The sequence below is a fragment of the Trichosurus vulpecula genome, chromosome 7 (assembly GCF_011100635.1).
Source record: "Trichosurus vulpecula isolate mTriVul1 chromosome 7, mTriVul1.pri, whole genome shotgun sequence".
NCBI classification, from domain to species: Eukaryota; Metazoa; Chordata; class Mammalia; order Diprotodontia; family Phalangeridae; genus Trichosurus; species Trichosurus vulpecula.
Window position 1 is genome coordinate 851,845 of NC_050579.1, and position 18,799 is coordinate 870,643.

The following is an 18,799-nucleotide window of genomic DNA, read 5'->3' on the forward strand; positions in this document are numbered from 1 at the left end:
TTCTGTTTAAGAAAAAAAGAAAAAAAAATCCCTTCTTACTTCTTATAACAATATTTCCTAATATAATTCCTGTCCTGAAGTTCTGACAAAGAAAAACGAGACATTTCTCACCCCGGTAATAATTGTCTTTAGGGGGAGGGTGCTTCAGTTAGACAGGACTTTGGAAGATCCTAGACTCCAGATTTTTTTCTGGAGAAAGGATGGGAAGGGCACCACTTGCTGATGCAAAGAGTATGTGGGGGCTGGGGAGGGGAGGGCTGAGTTAGTCATCAATCATCTTTTTTTCCCACCATTTTAAACAGGAAAACCTTGGTTTTGCACACTCTTCAAACCCAAACTACAGCCACAACACACCACAATCTGCCAGAAAGAATTAGGAAGCAACGACATCAAGGAGGGATGGGGGAGGGGAGTGGAAAGGCCTTGGCATTCAGAACTGACCAGCTGTACAAGCCTTCGAAGCCCCATTGTATACAAGGAGAAAATTGGATCAGATGAGCTCTGCCACTCCTTCTCTTTCTAGCTTTATAATAATGACATTTATAAAGTGCTGACTATGTGCCAGGAACCACATTAAGCACTTTACAAATAGTATCCTATTTGATCCTCACAACAACCCTGGGAGGTAGGGGCTATTATCATCCCCATTTTATGTATGGGGAAATGGAGGCAGCCAGAGGTTGGGTTTTTTTCCTTGCCCCAGGACACACAGCCCCATTAGATTGTAGGCTCTATGAAGGCAAGGGACGGTGTCCTTCTTTGTACCCCCAACCCCAAAATGGCGCCTTGGCATAGCTGTATCCAACAATTTAAATAAGTGCTTGCTAAATTGAATCGTTGCATTAATTTGGTATTTCATATTTAGCTCTGGCAGCATTTCCAGATTGACTGGATCAGGGGTGGAGAACCTGCAGCCTCAAGGCCACATGTGGCCTTCTAGATCCTGGGGGCAGCATTTAGACCGAGTCCAAGTTTTACAGAACAAATGGATTTGTTCTGTGAAGTTTGGATTCAGTCAAAGGGCTACACTTGAGGACCTAGAGGGCCACATGTGGCCTCGAGGATGCGGGTTCCCCAGCCCTGGACTAGATCAATTCCTCTTGAGCCATTTTCTTAGAATGATTAAGTGCCCATAATCACACAGGTAGAAAAGTTGCAAAGCAGGAATTTGAACCCGGACCCCTTGACTCCAAATCCAGTGCTCAGTCTAGCAGACCCTGCTAGTCTCCCCAGGCTTCAGCTGCCTCATCTGTCAAATGCAGGGTTTGAATTAATGATCTCCATGGTTCTTTCGAGTTCTAAATTTCACGATGGATGGAGTATATCGTAAGATCCTTGAAGACAAAGTTTATGTCTAGCCTTTTAAAATTTAAATTACATTAATCATTAAATTTTTATTTAACCCCTAGCATCGTGCTGAGGACAAAGTATCCATGTTTCTCTTTGCCAACTCTGTTAAAGGTCGGCGTTCTATTTACCTCCAGTCTTTGTGCCAACAGATAGCAGGACACTTGATGAGGGGGATCCCACTAACTAAACCGACAGTTTGGCTTGAAAGAGAAAGTTACTCAAGGAGGACTTGTGAGAGCGCACCTCCTCGGGGAGATTTCTAACAATGTAAGCTGACAAGTCCAAAGTGACTTCTATACTCTGCACATGATCCTTAATAGGACCCCCAAAGGTAAAAGGCTCTCACGCATTCCTCTAAATAGAAAGGAATTAAGGGCTTCTCCGGGACCAGGTGGGCTCTGCCTTGACACCCGCCTTTGGGGCTCTCCCACTTCTTAGGAGGGACAGGGAGAGACCCTCTCTCTGTCTCCCAGCTAGGGCCTCAAAGGAAAGGTGAGGCACAAAGCTTCTGCCCCGGGCTGAGCCACCAGGGAAAGCCTCAGTCTCAGGTCTGAGGCCCTTCGCCAACCCTGGCGGCATCCGTAGTCGGTCCAGAAGCCTGGAGAAGCCCTTACCGTGTGCCCGGCAATGGGAACCCAAAGAAAGGGTCCCTGTGTTTTGAGAGCTCAGGCTGCAGTCGGGGAGACAGCGTGCCAATCATTATGTCTACACAGGGTATAGACTGGAAATGGAAGGAACCCTCAGAGGGGAAGCACCAGCTTGTTGGGAAGAAGAAGGTGGTGGGGTTCGTAGAGTGTCTCCAAGGACGCCAGGAGGCAGAGATGGGGAAGAGGAAGAAGGGCGATGAAGAAGATATTAACTAAAATGTATTTAAAACAAATAAATTCACCCCTGAATTGGGCTGCCTGTGACTGTTAATCTTGCTGAGCCTTGGTTTCCCCATTTTGAAAAGCACGGATGACATGCCAGCAGCCTCCACCTGGTGGGGGTGCGACAAGCCTCTGAGAACGCGGAAAAAGCTCGCCCCGTCCAAGTGTCAGCTCCGAGGTTGAGCCTGAAGAAGGACGGACTCGGGGATGGAGCGGAGGCACGAGCCTCGTCCTCGGGGACTCCAGAGGCTTGTCTTGGTACCGTCGCTGCCCAGCACGTGGCCGGACCTAGGTAGGGTCCGGCTCATTGTTTGCGGCACCGGGTGCAACTGAATTTGATTGAATTGAGCTGAACTGAGCTGAATTAAGTTGACTAGAACTGAATGGAATTGGATGGAGTACAAAGCAATGGGTGAACGTGGAGCAGAGGCCGACTGAGGCTGTAAGTCGGGAGAACTTCGGTTCGGGCTGTTGTAAAAGGGAATGGGCCGCCCTGAAAGATAGTGAGCTGCCCGGCACAGGCGGGATTCAAGCAAAGGCTTGCGGCCCGCGTCTGCGGGATGCAGCAGAACCGATACCGGTTCAGGGAGGGGCGGCCCCATCCCAGGCGCAGGAAGCGAAGCTCGGTCTCCGCTTGGAGCGCTTCGAGGGGAGAAGGCAAAGCCGCAGAGGGAGCCCCGCCCCCGCCCGACTGCGAAGGGCGCCCGGAGACGTCGCCCCTCCCCCGGCATGACGTGCGTACGTCGGCGTCGAGGGCGGGGGAGGCAGGACTTCCTGGCGCGCGCTCGTTTCGCTTCCGGCGCGGACCGGAAGCCGCCGTTGTGCACCCCGCGAGCTGCTACCGGAGGTGAGAGGGAGAGAGGGAGAGACGCCCCGAGACGCGTCCCGGCCCGGCCCGACCCGGACCCGGAGCCGGCGCCGTCCCCGATGCTCGGCGCCGGGGCGGGCGCGGTGGACGTCGGCCGGAAGCAGGCGGCAGGGGGCGGCGAGGGCCCGGGGCGGTGACGGCGATGTCGACGGGCCTCCGGGGTGCCGGGCTCCCGAGCTGGAAGCGCCACATCGCGGAGGAGCTGCGGCGGCGGGACCGGCTCCAGAGGCAGGCCTTCGAGGAGATCATCGCGCAGTGTGAGCCCCACCCCGCCCCTTGGGGCCTCAGTTTCCATCTCCGCTCCCCCGGTAGACGGCACACGTGCTTCGGTCATTTAGGTCTCGGGGATCACGCGGCAGGACGGGAAGCAGGAGCGCCTGCCCTCAGCGGGGCTCCTAGTCGGGGGTGGGGAGCCAAAGAAAGGTCGAGTCCGCCCCGCCCACCGGGGTGAGACAGCCGGCCGAATTGGGGGGAGCGGGGGCGACGCCCGCATTAGAGAGCGAGATATCCCCCCAGGACAGGTGCGGTGCCGGGGGCGGGGGGGGGCGCGGCACCTCGGCCTCCTGCTAAAGGACCGGGGGCTGATAGAGGATGGAGCCACGGCGGGGATCCTTCTGTCGGGAGGGCGCGGGGGCAGCTCCTGGGAGTGCGGGCCGCTCGGAGGGGAGCCCGAGCCTGGAAGCCTCAGAGCGCTGCTGCCCCGGGGGCCGTGAGGCCGCGCTGCTCCTCGCGCCCCCGCTCTTCTCTCCATGACAGACCTGAGCTGCTGCGGCCCCGCCGCTCCGCTCCATTTCCCTTCTTTCTCGGCGCCTTTGGAGACGTTCACCCCGGGTCTGGCTTCGTGCGCCCGGACAGATGGGCTCAGAGGCCTGAAGTTCTGTGCTGGCCCGGGCGCCGGGCTCGGGCTCCCACGTTCAGAGCCCCGGTGATCCTTCAGGGCTGCGCTCGCCCCGCAGCGTTGTTGAGCATTAATCAAACCCAAGCCTCATTGCCAGGAGACGCAGCATCAGAACCAGCCCAGGGGCCGCGTCTCCACCCGGAACAGCATGAGGCAACACTTACAGGAACCTTGGAAAAAGGGTTCACAGCGCATTAAAATTCACTCTAGGGTTCGCTTTCTGCTCCAGCCAAGAGAAGAGAGACCCTTAATGCCCTCCTCACGCTGCTCTCTCCTCCTTCCAGCGGCCCCGTCCCCTTCTGAAAGAGGCACCCTGTGGCTGCTCTCCAATGGAAGGAAGCCCCGCTGGCCTCTGGGCGTCTCCCTGGGCCAGGACCCACCCAGGGAGGCTGTGGCTGTCTAGACCAGAAACTCCCTGAGGCCAGGCCCCCAGTCTTACCCTAACACTTGATAACTCCTGCACCCCTACCCCCCAGTCAGAGTGGGGAGCTCAGGAAGTGGAGGCTCCTCCTGCCAGTGCAGATGGGCGCTTAGTCTGTAGAGGCTGCCAAGAGCATTTTGTGATTAAGAGGCCTGGCCCAGGGTTGCACAGAGGTAAGACTCTCACCCAGATCTTGGTGACTCCAAGGCCAGTCCTCTGCTGCACTGCCTAGTAGATGTTTTATAAATGGTGGTGGTGATCGCTGCTGCTGGTAGCAGCTTATGTTTATTCTTTTCCATATCTCCTGCACTTTCAAATATTTGTGGTCTGCCTTTGAAGGTCGTGTTTAAAAATCTTTTATTAATAACCACGTAGGATTAGATTTTAACTTTTGTATATAAAGATCAAGAAAATCCACTCTAAACTAACTTTTTCCCCACTAGGACTAAGCAAAAAAAAAATTGCTATGTACTTAATTGAAGGCATCATTAGACAATTACTGACTTTTGCACACCTTGATATCAGCATTTATTGAGTACTGCTTACCCCTCAGAGTGCTACAGACAACATAGGCAGTGATTAAATTTAGATCAGTTTTCTTCTTCGAATTAATCAACAGCTTGCCCTGTGTGTAGCACCTCAATCTTGAGGGAGTTGATTACGCATTAAGGTAGGAGTGATCAGCTCCTGGCCCTGGGGCTCCCTTGCAGCTCTTAACAGCCCCAGAAGGAACAGTTGAGCCCCCAAATCCCATCACATTGATGCTGTGGTGAAGAGGTCAGGCAGGGCCCAGCTGGCTACTTGTCACTATGTTGTATGAGAAATATCTGTTCAGGTCCTTGCATCGGATGCCCTGGTTCCCTCCCAGATACAGCAGCCCCAGAATTGGGTTTGGGGCCTGACTCTGCTGTGGCTGCCCAATTATGTGACCTTAGCCAACATCACTTCATAGCTAGGATCTTCATTTCTTAATCCTTATCTGATGCATAGGAGTACCTGGTCTTTAAAGCCCCTTTGAGCTCTGTGATTCTGTCCTGTTTTCTGTTTCTTCCTCCCCGGGCCAGCCCAGCTCTCTTCCTTTTAAGAGACGATGGTTTTTATGGAGCCATATGGCTTGTCACTGGGGGCTATGAGGGTGGCTGGCATGCTGCAGCCATGCTAATTCTGGGCATTCTCTTCCCTGAAAGACTGGACATATAAGAAGCTTGGGAATAGGCATTTCCCCCCTCAGGACAAACCTCAACTTTGCCTAATTCCTTGTGGTCTTTCTTGGTCAGGTCGTCCTCCCTTATTGAGAAGAAGCAAATAAGAGAGCTCTATGTGAGCCCACCCCCTCTGCCTTCTCCATCATCATCATCGAAGGGACCATTAGAAAGGCCCTCATCACATGCTCTAAGAATTTTTGTCCGTTGAAAGACCTAAAATAGTATCATGGATGCAGGATCATCTAACCTGCGGGCATTTAAAGATGTTTCTGTTGAGTACTACTAAAATTACTGGCTACCACTGGCCCTGCCATCGTTTGTCATAGAGCCATGGCAGGGAAGGGGGCCCTTGGCCAGACTTGTGAAATCTGATTTCAGACGCATGGCTTTGATGAGAATAGTGAATGATCGACTGAGGTTGCAAAAAGACACATTGTTGACTGGGACTGTGGGCCCGTGGAGTTAAGGTCAAAGCGCCCGAGAAGTTAATGCGTAAAAATAAGCCAGAACACCGTCTGGGTGAAGCCCCTCATTAGGGTAAGGAGCCCCCAGCAGGTTAAGTCCCAGCTCCCAGGAGGGCTGAGATCTGTAATGGTGATTTCATGGCCCCTGATGGTATAGTGGAGACAGTGCTGAGCCTGCAGTCGAGAAGACCTGAGTTCTAATCCAGCCTCAGACGCTAACTAGCTGCGTGAGCCTGGGCAAGTCGTTTTAGCTTCTGTCTGCGTCAGTTTCTTCACTGCAGAATGCGCAGGGTAATAGCCAACTGCCTCCCAGGGTTATGGTGAGGATCAAATGAAATTATATTTGTGCCTGACACATAGTAGGCGCTTAATAAATGCCTGTCTGTCCTGTCACACACATGCACGCACGGTGCCGTGTATGAAATTAGAGCTGGAAGGTAATGGAGAGGTTATTTTGTTTTTGTTGTTTTTAATTAAAAATCAGTTTTGTTGTGAGAGTTTTCTATCATTCCTATCTGGTAACTGGCACCAGCTTGAAAGTAGCAGAATCGAAGGGGAGAAGCGCTGCTTCAGGGAGCTGGGATGGGAAGACCTGAGGTTTTGGCTTGGGTCTTGGAGATCCAAGTCTCAGTCCTACCTCTTCCTCGCCTGCCCTTGTGGCCTGATGCGATTCTTTTACCTGTCCCAGCCCTCAGTTTACTCACCTGTAAAATGAGGGAGTTAAACTTGATGGCCCCTTAAGTCCCTTGCATCTCCAGAGCCGTGACCCTATGACCTGGAGCCTTTCTGTTACTGGCCCAGTCAGGGGACAGCAGTATTACTGTTTAAGGGCAATCGCTGTACTGGGACTAGAAAGGTCTGCGTCCAGGGCTGGCTGTACTTGGCAGCTGGAAAGTGAGTGGAGCGGAGCAAGTGAGGATCCGAAGTGGGAGGCAGTTCTTACTGCTGTCCTTGATAGAGGAGTATCCATACAGTGTGCTTCCACGTCTTTCCTTGGCCTGTGACCTGGGCTTCCAATGAAAGCCATTCAGATTCTGCCTACTTAGGACTTATCAGGCATGCCCTAGTGCCGCTTTGACCTTGTTAAAGGTATGTAGCCACACGTTTCAGTTGGCTGCCTTTAGAGGAGTTTAAGGAAGAGCTTGAAACATAGTTTATTTGAGCGTTGTTGAGTTCTGGCTGCGTGCCTTTGGGTTTACTTCTCATGCTTAAATTTCTTGTTCTGACAGATAATAAGTTGCTGGAGAAATCAGATCTTCAGTCGGTGTTGGCTGACAAACTACAAGCGGAAAAATATGACTTGCAAAGCAGGCACGAGATCAGGTATTCTGCAATGATCAGGCATCTCTCCTTTGGGAAATTGGTTCCTTTTTCTGCCAGTCCAGAGATTCATTCATTTCGATTCTAGTTTGGAAGTGGTCAAAGGGTTCTGGATCATTTCAACGATTGGGACATGGCTATTCTGTTATTTCAGTTAGATCCCAAGGGAGCCTTGATCTAATACTCTCTCCCTTGGCTTATTTCTGGGATCTTAGTCCAGGACATGATGGCGTGTGGAATGATGCTCAGCTACAAGAAATGGCCCAGCTGAGGATTAAACATCAAGAAGAATTAACTGAATTACATAAAAAACGTGGGGAGGTGAGGACATCTGTCTGCTTGGCTCGTGGTAGAAGGGAGGGGAGTCATGTGACAGAAGGCCAACCAATAATTTTCAATAAATGTCTTTGTCCCCCAGTTAGCTCAGTCGGTGATCGATCTAAATAACCAGATGCAGCAGAAGGACCGGGAGATGCAGATGAATGAAGCAAAGTAAGTGGAAATACTTCTTTCCCAGAGATCCAGCAGTTGGGACCCACCTCTTGCTTATCTCCTCTTGTTTGCCTTGGTGTACTTCCAGAATTGCCGAATGTTTGCAGAAAATCAGTGAGCTGGAAACTGAGTGCCAAGAACTTCGAAATAAGCTGCAGGACCTCGAAAGAGCCAACCAAACACTCAAGGATGAATATGATGCCCTGCAGATCACCTTTACTGCCTTAGAAGAGAAACTGAGGAAGACCACTGAGGACAACCAAGAGCTGGTCACTCGCTGGATGGCTGAGAAGGCCCAGGAGGCCAATCGTCTCAATGCAGAAAATGAAAAGGATTCCCGGTGAGACGTCTTGATGTTGGGAGGCTTTTCGTTCTTAACCAAGAGGAGTACACAGGAAGGCTTTCCTGGTGCTCAACTTCCGGAAAGCACCAGGAAATTCACTTTCCTTTTTTGACTTGCTCATTGTATTTTCACACTAACAGAAACTAATGGTTTTCAAAAGCCAACTGACATTTTATTACTTTTAAGCATGGGGTGATTTTTTTTTTTTAAGTCAGCTTTCTGGAACCTCCCCAGGCAGTGACTTCTCCAGAGCACTTATCAGGTTTATTAGGCACGTTCTAGGAAACTAATGGATTCCATTTAGACGTTCTGTATTTTACGGATACCGGAGATTCTTCGTAATACCTAACAATAGTATGCCTTTTATTCTTTACCCCAAACCCACAAGTTCTACAGAATCTCAGAGTAGGAGAGGACCTCAGAGACCATCTATTGCAGCCTGTACTTGATTGAGAACCCCCATTCTAAGATCCCAACTACATGGTCATCTAGCCTCCCTCAGAACCACCAGTGATCAAAAGCCCAAGACACTTGGGGAGCATTCTGAGTGTGGAGAAGTTGTGTGTGACATGAGCCTAAATCTCTCTCTGTAAATTATATCTGATCTTCCTACTTCTTCCTTCTGGGCACCACAAATCAGATCTCTCTTCCTTGTGATGACTCCTCAGATACTTGAGGACAGGTCTCTGCATCTGCCTCAGCCTTCTGTGCCCTGGGCCCTACAAAATGTCCTCAGGGCCTTCAGCTTCTCCTTTTGTGGCAGTCAGCCTTGCCATCCTCTCAAGTTTGGCCAGTTTCTCATTGTTTATCTTTAAATGTCACGGAAGCTAGAATGGAAATGAAGCCTTAGCAGTAAGGCTGTGTTAAGCAGGTATACCCTGACTAGGACCAAATATGGCAAAACTGTCTTCTCCCTTTTTGTCATTACCTCTGCTGCTAAGGCAGCGTGGCGGGGGGAGGGTGTGTATATTTAGCTGCCACATCTCATCTGACCACCATCATCATATCTGACCCACCTCTACCCTCCATCTTTTTCATGTGAATTCTGGGTCTCACACCTCCCCCATCTTATATTTTGAGGTCCTATTAAGAGACATCCTTTGGATTTGGCCCTATGTTCTAGGCTCTTGAGTTTTGTGTCACCTGCAGTTTTGATGGTACAGATGAGATTGTGGTACACCTTCATCCAAACCTAAGGACGTTGAACAACACAGGGTCAGGAATAGGTCCCTTGGACACTCCAATATGGGCACTCCTCCAAGTTTGTCTCAGTCCACTAATGAATAACCTTTAGCTTCAGCCATTCAGTCAGTCTCCAGGATACATCATTGTTGTCATCTAGCCAGCATCTCTCCCTCTTGTCCGTGCTGGTACCAGGAGATACTTTGTCAAGTGCTTGGCTGCAATCCACATAGGCCAAGTGTGCCTGTGGCTGCTACCCGACCTCAGCACCTGCAGCTATCCTGGGCCCTTCTAAATGCTCCCAAACCATCCTTTTAATAATGTGACCTAGAATTTTTCCAGGAATAAAAGTTATCAGGGTTACTGCAACCTTGATCTTCTTTCCTTTTCTAAAAATGGAGACAAACTGCCTTTCTCCAGTCTTTTAGGACCTCCTCCTCTTCTTCACAGACACCATGCCAGGGCTCAGTAGTCCCATCTGCCAGTCCTTTCCATTCTCTTCTTTGTCTCCCTCGAGCTTAGCTTAGCGTGATGCCTGGAGCAGAGTAGGTCCTTAGCCTGGGTCAGAGTTTTGTCTGCATTCAAAGACCTGAATTCTTTGATGGCAGCTAGATGATTTGTCACAGTCTCCCAACTCAGTTTGAGCTTCAGCTCTCTGCTAACCCTTTTTGTTTCATTTTTCCCTATGCAAAAATCATTTTCCTTGTCAGAGAACAACAGAAGCATGATTAAGAGTTGAGTAGTTCTGCCTTCACTTCAGCAAACTTTGTGCAGGCACTGGGGAGCAGGCAAAAATGAAACGTCATGGGACATATTCCACTCTAGCCCTGTGGGAAGGGAACTCGGTCTGAATGGCTGCTTGCCCAAAGCCTCGGCCAGATTGGCTGCTGGGGAGAGCACTCAGTTATATTGGAGAGGTGGCCAGACAGATTGTGGAGGGTGTGAGTCTCCTTTCTGTGGCTATTGTCACTGTCCCATCCACCCCTAGTAGCAGGGTCTGCGTCTTATTTGATCTTCCACTCAATCCCAGCGTCACTTTTTTGTTTGTCTCTCTGTGATCTTTAGTGTTCATGGCCTCCAGCCTGTGGTCCTTGTAACCTTTCATGTTGCTGATATTCTCATAGGGCCACACCGTGCTCTTTGTTCATCCTTCCCAACTTACTCTGGCTTCCATCATGGTTGGGTCAGGAGGCAGCAGGTCATAGAGCCAGAAAGACCGAGACGTGACTCAGGAAGACCTCTGTTCTTGGCCTTCCTCTACCACCTACTAGCTCAGTGACCTATGACTGAGCCTGGGCAACCTGCTTAACCTCTCTCTAGGCCCCAGGGAGCTTGGAGAGCCTGCACCACAGTGATAGAAGAAATTCGCTATGCCCAGTGAAATGACAGCTTCATTCAAAAAGAAGTTGGCCTTGTTTTCCCTCATCCTCATCCTCAAGCCCTTTCAGTAGTACCTCAGTTCTTCCTTACCAGAATCGATGTAATTGAGGGAAGTTACCATCCTTGGACCAACTTCCCCTGTGAATTTTACACCTTTTTATATCCAGAGGTTTAGACACAATCCTCTCTCTCACCAAAGAAAATTGTTACCCTGTCATCACAGGGTTTTTGGCCACGTTTTAGGGAAAGCTGATGCCTCACCAAGGGTTAATTCTGCTTTGGACCTCCAAAGCAGTTAAAGAGGGCAGCCTGAAATCATACTTAGCATTAATAATTGACATCAACCCAAATGTAAGTGAGATGAATTCCTGCCCCAGGGGGGCAGATTGTTCTGTAAACCAATCTCAGAACCTGGGCTCTGCCTCCATAGGCCTAAGAAAAAGAGGCCTGTTAATATTTAGTAGGGTTAAGGCCTGGCTTCACTAGCTAAGCCGCCTTGATATCCTTACTCGGTAAGTGAAACAGGTGGCTTTTAGCAGCTGCTCTCCTGCCTAACCACATCCTCAGGGTGAGCCTTTTGTGGTTTTACTTTGTTCTGTGTTCTTGATGAGAGCGAGAGCCTGTTTGTGGGAGGGGAAGTGAGCAGAGTCACGCTGGGAAAGAAGAGTGAGCTATCAAGCAGGCCATGGCAAAGGAGGCTGATAGCGCCCCAGGCAGCTTTGGCCCATGGGTCTGTGCCAGGGCCTGCACGAAGCCCACCCAGATGTCAGGTTGTAGTCAGGCAGCCAGCCGGGTACGAGGGGCATAGGGGAGAGAAAACCTGCCATGGCTGTTGATTCCCTTTATGATCAGACGTTGGGAAGGTAACCTTAGGCCTTTTGGCCTGTCAGCCTCCTCCTGAAGGCCCAGTGGACCTGCCCTCACCCGTGTGATCCTAGCTAAGCTCACAGGTAACTCTGGACCAGCAGCAGTGCTGATGGGAAAGTCTTTACTGAGTGCAGGGACTAGAAGTCATAAAGTAGGGGCCCTGTCCCACCCCCACCCCCCCATCAGGAGTCTAGTTTGGGAGACCAGTATCAAAGAAAAATAAAGACTCCTCCAAATGTTTTAGGCACAAGTCTGCCAGAAGCAGTATTATTAATTTAACTTTGTTCTGAGTCCCTTTCTAGCTTAGAGCTTAGAACAGTGCCTGGTACATAGCAGGCACTTGAATGTTTATTGAATTGAGAGAGAGGACCAAACTGGCAAAGTTCCCCACCCCACTCCCTTGGACATTTCTTCAGCATGATCATTCAAATTAATGGCTAGTATTTATAGAAGACTTTGCAGTTTGAAAAGCACTTTATAAATATTACCTAATTTTATCTTCACAACCCTGGAAAGTAAGTGGTGGTATCATCCTCATTTTGTAGGTAAGGAAACACAGGATTGACTTGCCCAGGGTCATGCATTTGGCTCCCGGGAGATTGGAAAGCCAGGTGAAGGCAATTCAGCCTGGTTGGCGTGGTAGTAAAGACCCATCCCAGGTGTTTTTATTTCCCCATTTTTGAAAGTAGTTATTTGTACAGTTAAAGTACCCTTAAGTATCGATTACCAATTAGCTTACTTTATATTACTGCTTCCTGTGATTTTTATTTTAGCATAACATGGTACTCCTACTTTGACTTTGCTTTTTATGTTATTTAACCTGGTCTTTCTGTCCCCTTACTTTTTGTTAATTTTTTTTGTGTACTAGCCCCTCATAGTTTGAGCAAGGCCATCACATGCTGAAAACATGGTTTCACAAAGATGAGTCTGGCCATCAGAGTGAAGGGAGAGGCTAGAGAAGCTGGGAGGCAGTGGGACTGGAAGGGCTTTTTAAAGGGAGCAGGGAAAAGCCTGGGCGGATTGGAGGGAGGAGAAGGAAGAGGGGACAGAGTCAGGGGTGGGGGAGGCTCTCAGCAGATCCTGCAGAAGGCCAGGGCTTGGATGTGATGAGCTGGCCGGCGCTGGAGAAGGTGGCTGGAGAGGAGGGGCTGCTTTACCCACAGGCCTTATCATTTCTCCTCATCTGTGCTGGGCAGAGGGAAATGTGAGAGGCACGTCAGAGCTGCTTTGTTCCTTGGCATGGGTATGATGTTGTGGACACCCAGGGTCAAAGCCAGCTCTTCCCTCACTACCAAGTCACACGGCTTCTCTTTGGCTTCATTTCTCCCAGTCCAATCCTGTCTTTGCTGGTAAAGGGAGTGAGTCAGGTATGTGTTGGATTTGAGGTGGGGGAGAGGGAGCACGCATGCCACGTGCATGCCTGTGTGAGTGTTTCGGCCCCGGAGCAGTTCTTTCTGCTGTCTGTACTTTCCCAGTTGCTTTCATAGAAACAGTGAGCTCCCTGCAGGCACAGAATGGAGCTCTCCTTACAAAAGGGCTTGTTTTTAATGCTGTGGCCGTTTTTCTAGACGCCGCCAGGCCCGGCTGCAGAAGGAGCTCGCAGAAGCTGCCAAGGAACCGTTGCCTGTAGAACCGTAAGTGTCCCAGGCAGTGGGCAGAGCAGCCTGGCTGCCTGCTCTGCCCGTCCCCTCATCCCACCTCTGTCTATGCCCTCACCCTGCAGCCTGTTGACTGAGGCTTGGATGTCAGGGTCCGGGGTGGGGCATAGGGGAGGTGTCCTCGTGCCTCTGTTCACCCTATCCTAGTGGCCCTTTAGCCAAAGCCCAGTGATAGGTTGTGATTGCTATTCTTGAGCTACCGGGCGGGGCGGGGAGGGGTTAGCACCCTGATGGAGGGGTCCCACGGGAAGGCAGGTGGTGGAAAAGGAGAAAGGATTGCCGGTACTGCTTCCGGGTGGGTTTCATTTCTGGCTTTTAAAAAATCCCCAAATGGAGGCCCCACTGTTGGCCAACTCCTTTCCCTAACTGAGACCACCTGGGTCTTTGTTTCTATTTTTTACAATATGCATTTAAATAAAGCCCAGCTCTTGTCCGCTGTCTTAACATGTGTGTTGTTTCAAGGCTTGCAGCTCTTGCAGGAAAGTTATTGTAGAAATACTAGAACCTCCTGGTTCTGCTTGTCACCAGGTCCGTTCTGCCCCCACCTTAGAAACTGGGGAGAATGGGACATCAGGAGCTGCCCCGTTGTCCTTGCGGATGGATGGGAAGGGGAAGGGGTGCTGCCGGAATCTCCGTGTTCTGAAGTAGGTTCCCCGGCAGGGTTTCTGCTGGGTCTTCCAGCATAAATGGGAGCCCCCAAGAGCCCTTCCCCAGCCAGGGAGCTTGGCTGGTTTGGAAGAAAAATAACCCTTCAGCATGTTCTTACTGCTCACTTTTTAGAAATGTCCATTCTTGGCTTTTTCCTCTCCCTAGCCTACCCCCTATGTCATGGTGGTCATTTTCATCCTTCCTGGGCATTTCCAAGGGACACCAGCACCATTTTCTTCAAATTCTTTGAAAATGGTCAGAATTTCCAGGAGAGACATTGATCAGTGTTTCTGTATTTTCAAATGAGGAAGTGACCGTTGGCTCAAAGCCACAAGCGGAAGGAACTTCGCTGACAGAGTCAAAAGCCACCAACCTGCAGCAGTGACCGTCTTCCACCTTGTGAAGGCCACTAGGGAGAAGGATGGGCCATCAGGCAAGCTGCTTCTCCACCAGCCTGGCCTGGGCATCTCCCTTTCCCACAATGGCCACACAGGATTTTGACTTTGGTCACTTTCAGTGCTGGAAATAGATGTTAATGTAGAGCTGAGTGGGGAGGAAGAGCCTGGACTTCCCAGCACCTCTTCTCCAGGCCTGAGCAGTGAAAAGTGTAGCAAAGGCAGGCACTGGGGCCCAGCTAGCCTGATTCCCTCACTGTCCTTTCTCAAAAGCCAGAAACCCTCCCCGGATGCCACCTCTGGTCATTGCGGCCTTCACTCAGACAGCCAGCTCCTGACCACACCCTCCCTTTCCTCTGCTCGACCTGGAATCTATTCGGCTTGTGCTTGGAATCTGGCTTTTCCAGTCTTAAAATGCATGACTAGCATCGGCAGGAAGCTAAGCAGGTAGTCACTCTGTCCATGGGAAACGATTCAGAGGATAAGTTCCTCAACCACAGCAGTTTTCACTTGTCTTCCCAAGATCATCCTCCTTGGTCTCAATGAGAAGGGGGAGGGGAGGACTTTTTCCCTCCCCAGAAGTTATTATTTGATTAATGCGTCCTGATTTTAAGGGGGATGGGAGATGAGAACAGATCCTCCCCTGTAATATGCTGAGAGCATTTCTAGTTCTGTGCCACCTACCCAGGGGTAGGCCCGAAGCAGTAGGAGCTGAGGACAATTGTACCATGATCTCAGGAGCTTCAGGTGTTCCTATGTTTGGCCCTTTGGTACAGCAGTTAGCAGAGGAACAGTACCTTGAAACAACTTACAGGAAGGGAAGCAGATACAGAAAAGAGAAGGAGAGAAAACTTCTGTGGCGAGCTCGGCCCTTCACTGCCCCTGATAGGCATCAGGAGGTCCCCGTCAGCAGGCAGAAAGATTGTTGGGAAGAGTAGGAAAGCATGGAGTCTGCGGGGACCTTTAAGAGGTAACGAGCAGAAACAGTGAGAAGCTGCCCATCCTCCCTCTCAGCCCTGCACACATTGGCCAGCCTTCGAGCTGGGTGTTCTTTTAAATAGCAGGACATCACCTGTATCTTAGTGCCTGTGTCATCGCAGATAAGGCTGAAAACGGCTTTGCTTTTGTACTGACCTCTCGAGGGTAACTTTGGGGAGCAGATGCATGCTTCAGAAATAACAAAATAGCTTTAAAGCACCTTTTAAACCAAACCTTCGGCCATGAAACTTTGCTCGCGTGCAGGGCTTTTCCTTCAGTATATGCAAGGGCTTGAGGGCCCCTTTCCCCCTCCCCTAAATGTTTGTGGCTCTCATCATCAGGCTGCCCTCCTTTCCCTGCTGTGTGCAGGCTTCTGCTGGGTAGTGGGACTCAGAGACAAAGAAGTTCAGGACCGTAGGTTTCTTTAAGTACCTCTGGGCATCTCCTAACTATCCTTTGTCTTAGTCCATTTTCTATTCTTTGCATCCCCTTCCTATTCAGCGTTCTTCCCAGTATTGTGTGGCAGGTCAGAATGGGATGGGTGCTTCCAGCTGCAGCGGGAGTGCGTTGGCTGGATGTTTGGCCTCATCTCTTAAAGGTGTGTCTTCAGGACCTAAGTCTTCTTCAGCCATGTTGGAAGTCTAATTGATGAAGCAGATCCTTCATGATTGATGGAATTAAATACAGAGACTTTGGTATGGCCTTCAGTGCTCCACAAATCATTTCAGAAGTCATCAAATCTAGAGAAGTGATCTACTCCCCACAAAGTTAAGTCAGCACGGCCCACGTGGACCTGACTTGCCATGTCCAATAATGATGTGTGCCATTCTGCCACCATGGGTCAGGCCCTGGCATGTGTAGGCTCTCTTCCATAATCAGTAGGGTCTTTATAAAATAATAGTAACTTCGTTTTGGTGGCAGGTTTAAGGTTGGCAAATGCATTCTGTGACCCCCTTGGTGATGTCGGGTGAGTCATCTGTGTGGCCAGGCCTCTTCACCTGTCAAAAGAAGGGGTTGAGTGAGGTGGCCTCATGTTCCTTCAAGCTCTAAAACTGATGGCATACACTGTCCCACAAGACACTTTCCAAATAAAGAGACTAAGGAAAATGGCTTGCCCAGGGCCACAAGGATACTAGGGGTCAGCACCATGTGATCCCCGTGTCCCCCCACCTCCAATTGTGGCTGCTTTGGAAGAGGGCCACAGAGAAGAAAATCTTCCAGGATTCTTGAAGCGCCCCTGCTCTGGAGGTCAGGATACCACAAAGCACAGAGGGCAGATCTCTTCTTCATGTTCTCATGGACTTGGCTAGAGTAGATGAGATCCTCTTTTCATTCTTTTACTTTCCCTCCCCTACAGAGGCTGCCCCCAGCAGGAGGCCTATAAGAACGAAGCACTTTGGGTTGTTTTCGGGGGAAGGAGGGGGGATTAGATTAAAAATAACACCTTCCTCAACACAGAAAAAATTAGGAGTGATAAATACAGCAGCTCCTCTGGGAGGAATGACCTTCGGCATCCCCTTGGCTGTGTGAAAGTAGAGCTCTGAGGCCACTGATTGGCTCCTTGGGGGCCGGTGCTTCCTGGCACAAGTCCCCTTTAGACTTACACACCTGTTTTACAAATGAATAGACTGAGGCACAGAGAGGTCATACTTGGCAGCAAATCCTGGCCTGGAATTTTCCTTTGAAGGGCTAGGAATTCATACACTCATGTCAACATAAAGACTATTGAGAGTGAAGTCTGAGTGGCTTTTAGGTTTCGGCTCACTCTTTCCAAGGCAGTACCCATGTAGGTACTTCCTTTGACTTCACTGACCCTCTGTCTGTTGACTTGTTCTCTTTTACCTTCAGCAAGCGGTTAGGATGCTTGGCAGATCCTTGCCCATGTTTCCTCTTCTCCGCAGCCTGCCTTCTCATTTGTAGTTTAGCTTCTGTGCATGGAGTCATTCCCAAGGCCACCATTTCGTGGGCTTCAGCTAGGGGTTGTTCTTTGTGACAGATTGTTGTTTATCTCACCCACCACCCTCCCCTTTCCTGGGAACTGGATAAGACCGATTCTCATGCAATGCCTGGTCTGGCTATAGCCTTGCGTGGCACTCCAAGGAGACTAGTGGTGTGAATGTGCGAAGGAGCCAGAAACTTGCTTTGAAGGGAGGTGTTTCCATGGAACCCTGGACTCGATTTCAGCTGTCAGTGATTACTTAGGCCATTTCCACATAGTGTTTACAGTGCAGCCTAGTTATAGAGATTGCTGATGGATGAGAAAGCATAGTGGGATTCGTAGAAGACAATCGTGGTGGGGCTGCCACTAGGCAATTCACCAAGTAGAAACGTTCCCATCCTTCTCCAGGGATGATGACATAGAAGTGCTTGTGGACGAAGCTTCAGATGCGGCCGAGGAGACGTCGCCCATTCGAGCGGTCAGCCGGACAGCCACGTAAGCACGCTGTGTGTCGGGAGGGAAAGGAAGGTCCTTTTTTGTGCCCCCTTCGGGAGGCCGAGTGTACATTTTGGAAGTAAAAGAAGCCATTGTTGGACTGAATGGAGCGAGGGTGGCAGGAGGGGTCAGCAGTGCCGAGGGTCTGCCACCTCTTGTGTTCCGTGTTACACGGGAGACGTATGAAGGAATTTGTGGCTGGCACAGGCCAGACTGGTAGCTGGGAGTAGGTCAAATTTTGTCACCTTCTTCAAGTTTGTTGGTGTTTCTAGTGAAATCGTAACAGCCTAGAAAATGGCGCAGCTTTGCCTAATGGAGGCATAGTCACATGGACCATTTCGTTGCAGAGTATTTAGGAATGGCCAGAATTCCTGCAGGTTGAAACCAAGAGCAGATTTGTTTCATGTTAGGAAAAGCTTATTTCTTGACATGTAATGAGACATGTGCTTCTTCCCGGCTGGGTCTTCCCTCTCGCCTTCCCCCACATGCATTTTCTGGTTCTCATTCTGTGCTATATTGTTTCTCCTCAGTGGGGTTTGGGGCTTAGGGGTAGGGTGTTGTCCTAGATTGCTTTTTGTGTGGACTGTGTTGATGATTTGGGGGAGGGAGGGGACTGTTCACAAGGTTTAAACCTGTCCTCCTGTCCTCTTTAGTAAGCGACTCTCCCAGCCTGCTGGAGGCCTTCTGGACTCTATCACTAATATCTTTGGGTAGGTTAGAAAACATTCACCTTTTTATGTATGTATCTGTATATGTACAAATGCGTAATGAACGTACACAAGAAAATCACTGACGTGAGGAATACAGAGGATTGGAATGTCAGCTTTTCTTCTAGCTTTTGCCCTCCCTTCCCCTTTGTCCCCTCAACTTCCTATTTCTTACATCTTGCTGTGTGCTGACCTCTGACCTTTCCCTCCAGTCTGTCCGAGTCTCCCCTTTTGGGACACCACCCTTCTTCTGATGCTGCCAGGTGAACACATTATCCACTCTTAGCCCAGCATGTGAGTGTGGCACCTAGAAACAGTGC

The 18,799-nt window shown here is 50.1% G+C and overlaps 1 protein-coding gene across 8 annotated transcripts in view; it reads left to right on the top strand.

Moving 5' to 3' along the window:
• The first annotated feature begins 3,058 nt into the window (after positions 1–3,058).
• Positions 3,059–18,799, top strand: part of ATG16L1 (autophagy related 16 like 1) — a 32,667-nt gene continuing 16,926 nt past the window's right edge. For 2 of the 8 annotated variants that reach the window (XM_036766753.1, XM_036766754.1), the window contains exons 1-9: positions 3,059–3,344; positions 7,305–7,398; positions 7,611–7,716; positions 7,814–7,887; positions 7,976–8,227; positions 13,228–13,293; positions 17,686–17,772; positions 18,426–18,482; positions 18,692–18,742. In XM_036766753.1, coding sequence (XP_036622648.1) covers positions 3,230–3,344; positions 7,305–7,398; positions 7,611–7,716; positions 7,814–7,887; positions 7,976–8,227; positions 13,228–13,293; positions 17,686–17,772; positions 18,426–18,482; positions 18,692–18,742 — 902 coding nt within the window. In that variant the 5' untranslated portion in view covers positions 3,059–3,229. The remainder of the gene's footprint in view (positions 3,345–7,304; positions 7,399–7,610; positions 7,717–7,813; positions 7,888–7,975; positions 8,228–13,227; positions 13,294–17,685; positions 17,773–18,425; positions 18,483–18,691; positions 18,743–18,799) is intronic. The other 6 variants (XM_036766757.1, XM_036766755.1, XM_036766759.1 and 3 more) reach the window with 4 other exon arrangements.